This window comes from Ovis canadensis, chromosome 3, assembly GCF_042477335.2.
Source record: "Ovis canadensis isolate MfBH-ARS-UI-01 breed Bighorn chromosome 3, ARS-UI_OviCan_v2, whole genome shotgun sequence".
Classification (NCBI taxonomy): Eukaryota; Metazoa; Chordata; class Mammalia; order Artiodactyla; family Bovidae; genus Ovis; species Ovis canadensis.
In genome coordinates this window covers 105360251-105372892 of record NC_091247.1, presented here as the reverse complement: position 1 = coordinate 105372892, position 12642 = coordinate 105360251, and the positions used below count along the sequence as shown (strand labels likewise).

The following is a 12642-nucleotide window of genomic DNA, read 5'->3' as shown; positions in this document are numbered from 1 at the left end:
GGTCAGTGGTAAAGAATCCACCTGCCCATGCAGGAAACGCTGGAGACATGGGCTCACTCCTTGAGTCAGAAAGGTCCCCTGGAGAAGAAGATGGCAGCCCACTCCAGCATGCTTTCCTCCCTGGGAAACCCATGGTCAGAAGAGCTGGGAAGGCTAAGGTCCACGGCATCGCAAAAGAGTTGGACATGACTTAGTGACTAAACAACAATGACTATGTTGTTTATTTAACTCTATTAAGAATAAAATACTAAAACTTATATTAGCCCGTTATTATATTATATTAACTTATATTAACTCTGTTAATAAAATATTAACTCTGTTAATAATAAAACAAATAAGACTATTTAACTCTGTTTAATTATTTCAAAACACATAATTATTAGTTGGCTGATCCACAGGGACCACCAATTCTTTTATAAATCTTTAAAATTTTTTTTAATTTTTCAAGTTGGAGGATAATTGCTTTACAATATTGTATTGATTTCTGCTGTACAACAACACAAATCAGTCCTAACTCTATGTATATCCTCTCCTTCCTGAGCTTCCCTCCCACCCCCGCCCATCCCACCCCTCCAGGTCATCACAGAGTGCCAGGCTGGACTCTCTGTGCTATGCAGCAGCTCCCCGCCAGCCAGCTATCCTACAAGGCAGTGTACATGATAATGCCACCGTCTCAATTCCTCCCACCCTCTCCGTCCTCCGCTGTGCCCATGAGTCTGCTCTCCATGTCTGTGTCTCTATTCCTGCTCTGAAAATAGGTTGATTTCCTTATTTTCAAGTTATTAATTTTGATTCTTTTTAATGTCCTCTTGAGTAGGTCTTTGAATAATTTTCAAGGAAGGCCATGGGAGTGAGGTAAGGTGAAGGTGAAGTCGCTCAGTCGTGTCCGACTTTTTGCAACCCCGTGGACTGTAACCTACTAGGCTTCTCCATCCATGGGATTCTCCAGGCAAGAATACTGGAGTGGATTGCCATTTCCTTCTCCAGGGGATCTTCCCGACCCAAGGATTGAACCCGGGTTTCCCTCATTGGAGGCAGACGCTTTAACCTCTGAGCCACCAGGGAAGTGAATTGCTTCTAATTCTTAGATATTTGAAGATATCTTTCCACTGCCTGTACTCATGGATTAAATCTGGCTTGGAATGGTATGCTTAGATCATGAGGTTTCCTCTTTGTAGGAGCAGGTCTTAGTCCATTTGGAGCTGGTGAATAAGAATTGAAGCTAGTCTTGTCTTTTTTTAATTTGTTGATAAACTATTACTGTCTGTCTGGTTGTAAACAATATTCTCTTCACTATAGAATTGCAAGCTATCCTCAGGTATGGGTATTTTTTCCATTAAAATTTTGATTTTGTTTTTTACACTAGGGAAGATACTTTTCTTCTGTGTTGATTACTATATCTGCTCCTTTGTTCCTGCATTTTCAGGAATATTTCTTCTCTGTAGGTTGCATTTTGACTGTTTCCACTCTGTTGATTGTTGTCTCGTGACCTTCATCCTTTACTTCTGCATTCTTGGAAAGCTCATTCATAGGTTACATAGTCTCCATTGTTCTGCTCACTAGCGCCTCTAGACCGTCTTGACGGCACCCTCCTCTTATGTTGGCTGGGACCATGTTTGATAATGGCAGGGAATGCGGAATGACTTAAACCCACCTGAATATGCCCTTGGCATCTGCCAGGGCTTCACCTCAGACCTACACCTGGAGGAAGGACCAATTTGCACAAACTTGGTCCAGCTTCCAGTGGGTATGCATCAGTCTGTCTAATTCCCCCAAGTGGATCTGGACCACTTCTGCTCCGGGGCTCTTCTGCTGAAGAGCGTTTCCTAAGAGAATACCCATCCCGCAATGTGGCATGCATCCTCCTCCCGCTCTGTGTTATCCTTGGTGACGCTGTCCTAGGAGATGTGGTCTTGGTATTCATATTAAAAGAGATGAACTGAAGCTTGGGGGAAGTTTCATGGGAACCAGTTCTGGTCCTCTTGGAAGCTAATTCCTTTGCAGAGGAGAGCAGTGCTCTGATTCCAGGCTATGGTAGTCCCAAGTCTCTGAGTCCGGGCAGAAAGTAGATAAGTGAGCCTTCTCTTAGGGTGGTCTTGTCTATTCCATGTTGGGATTAGGAGATGAAACAGATATTTCTGGGGTGGGAGTGGGGGTGTGGGTTTCCTCCAATAACCCCATTGGCACCATACTTGGTGGAAACTACCTCTAGACTTCCATCAACGCTGATGCAAGGTTTTATGTTTTTTCAGAACATCATGGGCACTTCAGTAGGAAACAGAGTGCATCTCAGGTGAGCCCAGTGGTTAATTTCCACATGTGCCTGATGTACTCTGTTCCCCCAGAAAATAATGTATTTGTTATTACAGACAATGATGCTTCGGTTTCAGTAAGGATTAAAAATTACTCCACTCATCAATTCCCATTCTAAAGATGACACACAGAGTTCATCAGTAGCATCAGGGCCTCTGCAGTAAGCAACGCTGTCATGCAAAATGGCGTATAGAAATTCTAGCTGTTTCAAGAAGCTTGTAATTATTGCCACATGGGTGCTAAGTCATTTCAGTTGTGTCTGACTTGCTGACTTATCCTCTATTACATTTAGCAGGGACAGGAAGATCCCTTGGAGAAAGGAATTGCTACCCACTCCAGTATTCTTGTATGGGAAATCCCATGGACAGAGGACTCTGGTGGGCTACAGTCCATAGGGTCACAAAGAGTCAGACCCGACTAAGGGACTAACACTTTCGCCAGCAAGAATATGCCTTACACACATGTTAGAAGGAAAAATGTTATTACAACACAATGTATCTTTACCTTATAATAAATTCGGGCCACCAAACCCCGCTGAAGAGTCCTTTCACGAAAATGCACTGCTTTCAACAGAAAGGTGAGGTTACCAACTGTGTCCATGTTAAATGCCAGGAAACTGAAAAAAAAAAAAAAGGCACAGTGACCATCATTATTATTTTGTCATCACCAAAGTATTTCAGTTTGAAAGAAATAGATGGGATTTTTTTTTTTTCAAAAAGAACTTCCTCCCGATAGAGAGTGTGAATACACACAATTATCTCCTTGATCTCTCACTTGCTGTATTTTGGGCCTTCTCTTGGTAATTCTGTTGATGAATGCCTGGGTCAAGTTATTCTACGTGGTCATCCTTGTGATGTAAAGATAATTTGGTTTACTGCTTTTTCTACTTAGTATTTTTTAAAACGTTTTTTTTTTTTTAATTTAACCATTTTTTTTTGGCCACACCTCATGGCATGTGGGATCGTAGTTCTCCAATCAGGGATTGAGCCCTTGCCTCCCTCAATGACAGCACAGAGTAATAACCATTGGACCACTGGGGAAAATCCCTAAAAGATATTTTTTAAGTGAAGTATAGTTGATGTACAATATTATATAGTACAGGTATCCAATATAATGCTTCACAATTTTCAAAGGTTATACTCCACTTATAGCTATTATAAATGGGCTTCCCAAGTGGAAAAAGTTCTCAGTTTCTCATAAACTAAACACACATAACCTGTGACTCAGCCATTCCATTCCTACTATTTGCCTTAGAAAAATAAAACACGTTCATGTAAACACTTGTATACAAATATATTCACAGAAGTTCTACTCAGAGAAGTAAAAAATTAACATCCCAGGTATCTCTCTGTCAAGAGAAAGGAAAATAATACAAACAATTACACACCAATAAAACTGACAACCCAGACAAAAAAAATAAATTCCTAAAAACATATAATCTTTGAAGACCAAATGAAGAAGAAATAGAAAATATGAGCAGAGTAATTACATGTAATAAAATTGAATCATTGAAAAATTAAAGATCTCCCAACAAACAGAAGTCCAGGGCCAGATGGTGTCATAGGTGAATTCTACCAAACATCTGAGGAAGTAACACCTATCTTTCTCAAACTATACCCAAAAAATTAAAGAAAAAAGAAAATTTCTGAACTCATTCTAGAATGCCAGAATTGGACTGATACCAAAACCAATAAAAATATCACACACAAAAAGAAAATTACAGACTGGTATCTGATGAACATAGATCCAAAAATCCTCAATAAAATATTAACAAACCAAACAAAACAATACACCAAAAAGATCACACACCATGATCAAGTGGGATTTATCCCAGGAATGTAAGGATGGTTCAACATCCACAAATCAGTGTGATCCACCACATTAACAAACCGAAGAATAAAAATCATCTGATCATCTCAGTAGATGCAGAAAAAGCTTCCCAAAAAATTCAAAATTATGATAAAAACTCTCAACAAAGTGGGTACAGAGGGAACAAACCTCAACATAACAAAGGCCACATATATGACAAACCCACAGCTCACATGTATATATAATTTTTGCCAATTATTCCTCAACATAGAAATTTGAAAAAAAAATTTAAACAGAATGGAAAACAAACCTTAGTATGAAAGTGAAAAAATGAAAGTGTTAGTTGCTCAGTCGTGCCCAACTCTTTGTGACCCCATGGACTATAGCCCACCAGGCTCCTCTGTCCATGGAGTTTTCAGGCAAGAATATTGAGTGGGTAGCTATTCCCTTCTCCAGGAGATCTTCCTGACCCAGGGATTGCACCTGGGTCTCCTGCACTGCAGGCAGATTTTTTACTGCAGAGCCACCAGGGAAGCCCCATGTAACTTCTGCATCAGCAGAAAAAACTGTAACCAAATACTGAAATTTAGTTAATAATGTCCATTCCACATTATTCAGAAGTATGCTAATGTCTGTAGTTTACTTTGAAATGCATCAGAGAAAAAAGGGCAAATTGAAGGATGAACTGAGGGCTTGACACATGGATATATATGTGGTACAGTCAGCACAGTCACATGTTACTAGTTGATTCTATGGTGGGTATGTGAATGCTGCCTAATATTATTTCAGTTCTCCTGAGCATTTGAAAATGTTCATAATATAAGTGACACAACATTCAAGTACAGTTTACAGAGACTTGATTTTCCTCCACCCCCACATCCTCTGAGGCATCCATGGGTCGACGAGAGCAGTGAGGGGCCCGGTGGCAGCCCCTTAGGGGAGGGCATGGGGCAGCACACACTGGCACAAGAAAGGGCAGAATGGAGCTGTTTGTAGAAGGAAGCTCAGCCCCAATCAGAGCCTAGCCCTGCCCTCCTCACCTGGCCACATGGAGTCTTCCCAGTACCATGACTGACTCCTCCCACAGCTCACATGAAGGGTAGCCTCTGGGAGTCCATACAGACAGTCGCCTACTTGGAGGGATTTCAGGGACCATCGTTCCTCGTGTTCCCATCCGCTCACTTCTCTTGTGAGTTGTCAGTATGACTGCCATCCAACTGCTTTACCTGCATCAAAGTTTCCTGAAAGCTGAGAACCCAAGGTCACTGCTGTGTCATCAGCACCTGAAGTAGTGCCTGGTACAACGTGTGTGCTGGAGATGTGCTGGATGACAAAGGCTTTTCTTAACACACATAAAAGTGAGAGTGAGCAAGGTTTGGGGGCATAAGGACAAAACTGCAGCCAGACTGAACCAGCAAAACCTGGATGTGTGGGAGAGAGGAGTGTACTGTTTTGGAGGATAATAACCGAGACAAAAATAAATGGACTGGAACTTTCCAAACATTTACACTTGGAATACTGCCTTTGGCACATCTCAAGTCTATCTTGGAAGATTTGCTAGGGATATAGATTTGCATATGGGTGAGAATCTGTTTTTCTTTTGAAATGATGGAAACACCCCTGTTCTGCTATCTGGAAGAGAAATCGAGGGGCAGATGGTATGTAGGTAGATGGGGAACTTGTTTCCTGAATGGATGGAACTGGTTCTGGTGGGAATTGTACAGTTCTTTCAACTTATATGTTGTAAATTTTCCAGCTAATAAATTGTGAGGGAAGCTATCAGTTCTATAAAATGCCCATTCAGGGCTGTGTTCTCAGCCGCAGTCAAGTCTGACTCTGTGGCCCCATGGACTGTAGCCCACCAGGTTCCTCTGTCCATGGGATTCTCCAGGCAAGAATACTGGAGTGGGTTGCCATCTCCTCCTCCAGGGGATCTTCCCGACCCAGGGATCGAACCTGCATCTCCTGCACTGGCAGGCAGATTCTTTACCACTAGCACCAACTGGGAAGCCCATAGAAATGTTAAAAAGACATACTGACTTTGTAGAGTGTGCAAACTGAAATAAAATCAAAGAAAATTATATAAAATTAGAAGATTAAAAAACACCCCCAAACAGAGGGAGATTTAAGTGAAACAATCTTCGGATATGGGAGCTGCTATTTCCAGCTTTAAGACAGCCTACAGTTTGAATAAATAGGAACATGAGTAGTAGCTTACAAAACAAGAGAAAAAGGACAGATTCATGCCAACCAATGTGAAAAGTCGCAGGCGTGTGTGCGTGCCCGCTAAGTCACTTCAGTACTGTCCGATTCTTTGCGACCCCATGGATGTAGCCTTGCCAGGCTCTTCTGTCCATGGGATTCTCCAGGCAAGAATACTGGTGTGGGTTTCCATGACCTCCTCCAGGATTGAACCCAAGTCTATTGCGTCTCCTGCATTGACAGGTGGATTCTTTACCGCTAACATCGCCTGGAAAGCCCCCGAAGTCCCATACTATCATTTAGTGTATTTCCTCTGTCTCTCATCAGGATTGTAAGATTATACTTTTTAATGAATAGTTGCTTGAAAATTAGTTTATTTGGGTTATAAAGACCAAAGTCTTCCTCCAAATAAAAATGATAATTTAAAAACTACACGAAAGGAAAAAGTACAATAAGCGCCTCAGAAGTAGAACAAAGAAGATAATACATTTATGAGCCTAAATCAATGAAGTAAAAGCAAAGGTATGTCAGAGGATCAACAAAGGGGAAAGTTGGTCATTTGAAAAAAATAATAAATTAGACAAACATCTGGTGAGATCAAACAACAATAATACAGGAGAGAAAAAAAACACCATAAATAATTTTAGGAATGAAAACTGGGACCTAACTACAGATCTAAAGAGCCTCTTGATGAAAGTGAAAGAGAGTGAAAAAGCTGGCTTAAAACTCAACATTCAGAACACTAAGATCATGGCATCTGGTCCTACCACTTCATGGCAAATAGATGGGGAAATAATGGAAACAGTGACAGACTTTATTTTGGGGGCTCCAAAATCACTGCTGATGGTGACTACAGCCATGAAATTAAAAGACGACTGCTCCTTGGAAGAAAAGTTATGACCAACCTAGACAAAAGCAGAGACATTACTTTACCAACAAAGGTCCATCTAGTCAAAGCTTTAGTTTTTCCAGTAGTCATGTATGGATATGAGAGTTGGACTATAAAGAAAGCTGAGTGCAGAAGAATTGATGCTTTTGAACTGTGGTGTTGGAGAAGACTCTTGAGAGTCCCTTGGACAGCAAGGAGATCCAAACAGTCCATCCTAAAGGAAATCAGTCCTGGAAGGACTGATGCTGAAACTGAAACTCTGATATTTTAGCTACCTGATGCGAAGAACTGACTCATTTGAAAAAGACCCTGATGATGGGAAAGCTTGAAGGCGGGAGGAGAAGGGGACGACAGAGGATGAGATGGTCGGATGGCATCACCAGCTCGATGGGCATGAATGTGAGTGAGCTCCAGGAGTTGGTGATGGACAAGGAGGCTGGGTGTGCTGCAGTCCATGGGGTCACAAAGAGTCAGACACGACTGAGCGACTGAACTGAACTGAACTGAACTACCGATCGAGCAGAAGTTAAAAGGATAATTAGAGAATAGTATGACAAAACTTACTGGAGAAGGAAATGGCAACCCACCCCAGTATTCTTGCCTGGACAACCCTATGGGCAGAGGTGTGTGGCAGGCTACAGTCCATGTGATCTCAAAGAGTTGGACATGACTGAGAGGCGAAACAACAGCCACATGATAAACCTCAGACCAGTAAATCTGAAATCAAATGGACAAAGTCCTAGAAAAATATCATTTACCAAAACTGGCAGAAGAAGAGAAAGCCTAAATGGTCTTAAAACAATTAAACTAATTGAATCAGTTGTTTAAATATTACCCAGACCCAGATAGTTTTCAAATGGCTTCTCAGATTCTTCTACAGAATAAGAAACTACTCCCAAAATAACTTCTGTGGCCAGGAAAACTTGATAGAAACCCAATCAGGGAAGTATGAGAAAGGAAAACAATCAGCTAATAAACTACACAAAAACCCTAAAAATAATACTAACAAGTCAAACCCAGGAAAATATAAAAATAATAATACAGTATGACAACCCTAGGTGTTTCTTAAGCACACAAGTGTTATTTATCAAAACAGGATAAGAAGAAATAACATGATAATTTAATAGACAAAAAAATCATTTGCAGTAAAATTCATCATCAAATAATGATAAAAACATGTTAAAAATAACAGTAAATGGAGCTTCCTTAGGAGTAAAGTATGCCTATCAAACACTTTAGTAAATGTATTCTTAACAGTGAAATATCAAACTAATTCTTTTAAAAATCAGCAATAGGGCACCTTCTCACAAAAACAAACAAAAGAAGCAATAACTGGAAAAGAAGGAATAAAATTTACTATTTGCAGATGGTATGACTGTCTATGGAAATCCAAAGAATCTATCAGCACATTTAAATGACATTTTTTATGGTCAGGTTTATATACAAAAGTCAACAGTGTGTATAATAAATCAAGAACAAAAAAAACCATAATTTAAAAAATGTTCTTTTTATGGCAACAACAAAATTATAAAGGAACCAGTAATAAATCTGTCCAAAGTTGTACTATGTTGGAAAGAAATTATAAAACTCTGGAAGACACTTGGGAGGTTAAAATCTTTGAGAGGAAGTTCAGTTTTACAAGCATGTCAATTTTTCTGCAAATCTATAGATTTAACACACTTCCAAAGAAAATTTCAGTAGATTTTTTAAAAACTGTGGTAAAATAAACATAACATAAAATCTGCTACCTTAACCTTTTTAAGTGTATAGTTCAGCAGCATTAAATACATTCACATTATCATGCAACCATTACTATTACTCATCTTCAAATCTTTTTCATTTTCCCAAACTGAAATTCTGCAGCCAGTGAACACTATGCCCATTTCCTCCTCCTACTGGCCCCTGGTAACCACTGTTCTGCTGCTGCTGCTGCTGCTGCTGCTGCGTCACTTCAGTCATGTCCGACTCTGTGCGACCCCATAGATGGCAGCCCAACAGGCTCCCCTGTCCCTGGGATTCTCCAGGCAAGAACACTGGAGTGGGTTGCCATTTCCTTCTCCAATATATGAAAGTGAAAAGTGAAAGTGAAGTCACGCAGTTGTGTCCGACTCCCAGCGACCCCATGGACTGCAGCCCACCACGCTCCTCCATCCATGGGATTTTCCAGGCAAGAGTACGGAGTGGGGTGCCATCGCCTTCTACTTTCTTCTTTTTAAAGATTTTTTCCCCTTAAGGTGGGTCCTTTTTGAAAGTCTTCATTGAATTTGTTACAATATTGCTTCTGTTTCATGTTTGGATTTTATGGTTGCTAGGCAGGTGGGGTCTTAGTTCCCCAACTAGAGAGCAAAGTCTCACCCCCTGCATTGAAAGGTCTTAACCATCAGACCACAGGGAAGCCCCACTACTCTACTGTCTGTCTCTATGAACTTGACTACTGTAGATAATATCTCATATAAGTGCAACCATATCATATTTGTCCTTTTGCTATATGTATGTTCTTTTCTTTTTTTCTTTTTTTGGAGGAATTTGACAAACTTACTCTCACACTTGTAAGGATATACAAAAGACCCAGAATAGCCACCACAATTCTGAATTATATTTTAGATATAATAGTATAATATGTAATATGTACCACATAATACTATTACACTGTTATAAATCTAGTGGAATTGAGACAGTATTTTGTTAGATTGCAAATATTCAAACAGGGACTTCCCTGGTGGTCTAGTGGCTATGAGTCCACCCTCCCAATGCAGGGGGCCCAGATCCGACCCCCAGTCAGAGAACTAGGTCCCGCGTGCCACAACTAAGAGTCTGCACTCGCAACCAAAAAGATCCTGCGTGCTGCCCTGAAGATCAAGGATCCTGCGTGCTGCACTGAGACCCGGAGCAGCCAAACTAACTAACCCACTTAAGCGCACACAAGCAGACTAGGGACAAATGGACTTCCACATGTGTAAAAGTTTAATGAATGCCAGCGGGGCATTCCAGATCACTAGAGAAAGGGAGAGAATTCAGAAAATGGGGCTGGAAAAACTGACAATCCCCACAGGAGAAAGAAAATGAAATGAAACCCCTTCCTCACACCACAGACAGAAATTTCTAATGGATTCAAGAATTCAAGGCGAAAGGTGAAACTCTCAAATTCTCAACAGTATTAAAACATATGTATTTCAGAAAGTAGACAAGATACAGGAAGTGTGGAATATACAAGAAAAGATTAATAAATTCAACTGTAATTGAAGAATTTATGTTAATCGAAGACATCATAAAGAAAACAAAAGACAAGCCACAAACTTGGAGAAGACAGCTGTAACATCTAAAAATCAATACCGACTAAGACCAAACAAAACAAAAACAGGAAAACTGACAAAATGCATGACCAGCATTTTGCATAAGAAGAAGTACAAATGGGAACGAGAATGTGAAAGCATGCTCAACTATAATAATAATAAGAGAAATGCAATTTTCAGGCCCTAGTGAGGGACTTCTCTGGTGGTTTAGTGGCTAAGACTCCGTGCTCTCAATGCAGGGGGCTCAGGTTCAATCCTGAGTCAGGGAACTAGATCCCAAATGCCCCAGCTAAAGATCCTGCTGCTGTAACCAAGACCCGGTGCAGTCAAATAAAGAAATAAAAGTAAATATCTGACTAGATTCTAATGAGGTGGACAAACCTAGAGCCTATTATATGAAGTGAAGTAAGTCAGAAAGAGAAAGCCAGATATGGTGTATTAACCCATATACATACATACATATATATATATATATATATGGAATCTAGAAAAATGGTGCTGATAAGATGGTACTGATGAACCTATCTACAGGGCAGCAGCAAAGATGCAGACAGAGAGAACAGACTTGCACACAGTCGGGGAGAAAGAAGGTGGGACGATTTGAGAGAGTGCACTGAAACATATACATGACCGGATGGAAAGTATACAGCCAGTGGGAGTTTGCTATATGACACAGGGAATCCAAGGCTGGTGCTCTGTGACACCCTAGAGGGGCTGAGGGTGGGGAGGAAGGTGGGGGTGGGGGGAGGTTTAAGAGGGAGGGAACATATGTATACCTACAGCTGATTCATGTTGATGCATGGCAGAAACCATCACAATACTGTCAAGTAACTATCCTCCAATTAAAAATAAAATAACTTTTAAAAGCCACAGTGTGAGATCTTTATCTTATACTGACAAAAATTAAATCTGACAATGCCAAATGTTGGTGTCATAAGACACAGGCTGTTAGTGGGGATAAAAAATGTATGCAGTCACTTTGAAAAATAAATCGGCGTGATCTAGTCAAGTTCAACTCTGGCATACCCACAACACAGCAATTTCACACCTGGGTAATATACGCTATTAAGGAGTGTCTCTTCAGGCAACAGATTGAAAATCGCTAAAACAGCACATGAAATCAGTTTAACTGATTGAGATCAGTATTTTTAAAAAACAAAATTAAAAAACATCAGAGAACATTCCGAGTACTAGGATGAGCACGGCTTCACAGCATGTTTGTTTCATCTGTGTCTGCGGTGGCGAGGAAGGGAAGGGGACTCTATGGGTGTGTGGGTGTCCATGGTGACATACAACGTATTTCTCACTCTGAGTCATGGCAACTAAGTTCGAAAGCCCTGTAGAAATTCTTGCCCACGGTCTGCAGAAGACATGTACAAGATTTTTCATAAGAGTGTTGTGCAAGATATCAAAAATACAACCCAAATATCCACTGATATTGGGGATTAGAAAGCATAAGTAACTTGTAGCACAGATACATGATCAAATATTACGAGCAGAGACAGAAGCTCTTCAGCCACACATGATAAATTGGATGAACCTAAGAAACAAAATATTGAGTGAAAACAGGAAGCTACAGAATACCACACACATTACACCTTATTTATCAAGCTTATAGATAACACGAAAGATCCGTGAAAACAACCCAAAGCATGGATCCTGGAGCCCAACTGTCTGGATTCAAATTCTAGCTTTGTCACCCACTGGCATGTAATCTTGGGCAAAATGCTTAACCTCTGTGTCTGTTTCCTCATCTGTGAAATGGAAATAACAAAAGCCTGTAAAGTCCTTGCAACAGTGGACATGCTAAAAGGAAGGGACACGTGTAGAAGGGGCAGAATCAGCAGTCTTCTGTCCTTAAGGTGGATTGTGGGTGCATGCGTATTGAAATTACATATTCATATGTATGTTTCCACATATCAGTATTTTTTTAAACACAGAAGGTACGGGTTCAATCCATGGGTTGGGAATATCCCCTGGAGCAGGAATGGCTCCAGTATTCTGGACTGGGAAATTCCATGGACAGAGGAGCCTGGTGGGCTGCATTCCATGTGGTCACGGAGTCGGACGCGACTGAGCAAGCATGCACATAGTTGATGGACAATGTGGTTTTAGTTTCCGGTGTACAGCAAAGTG

At 40.6% G+C, this 12642-nt stretch overlaps 1 protein-coding gene across 1 annotated transcript in view; it reads right to left on the bottom strand.

Moving 5' to 3' along the window:
• Positions 1–12642, bottom strand: part of ACOXL (acyl-CoA oxidase like) — a 366969-nt gene that overhangs the window by 95906 nt on the left and 258421 nt on the right. The window contains exon 15 of the mRNA XM_069583969.1: positions 2818–2929. Coding sequence (XP_069440070.1) covers positions 2818–2929 — 112 coding nt within the window. The remainder of the gene's footprint in view (positions 1–2817; positions 2930–12642) is intronic.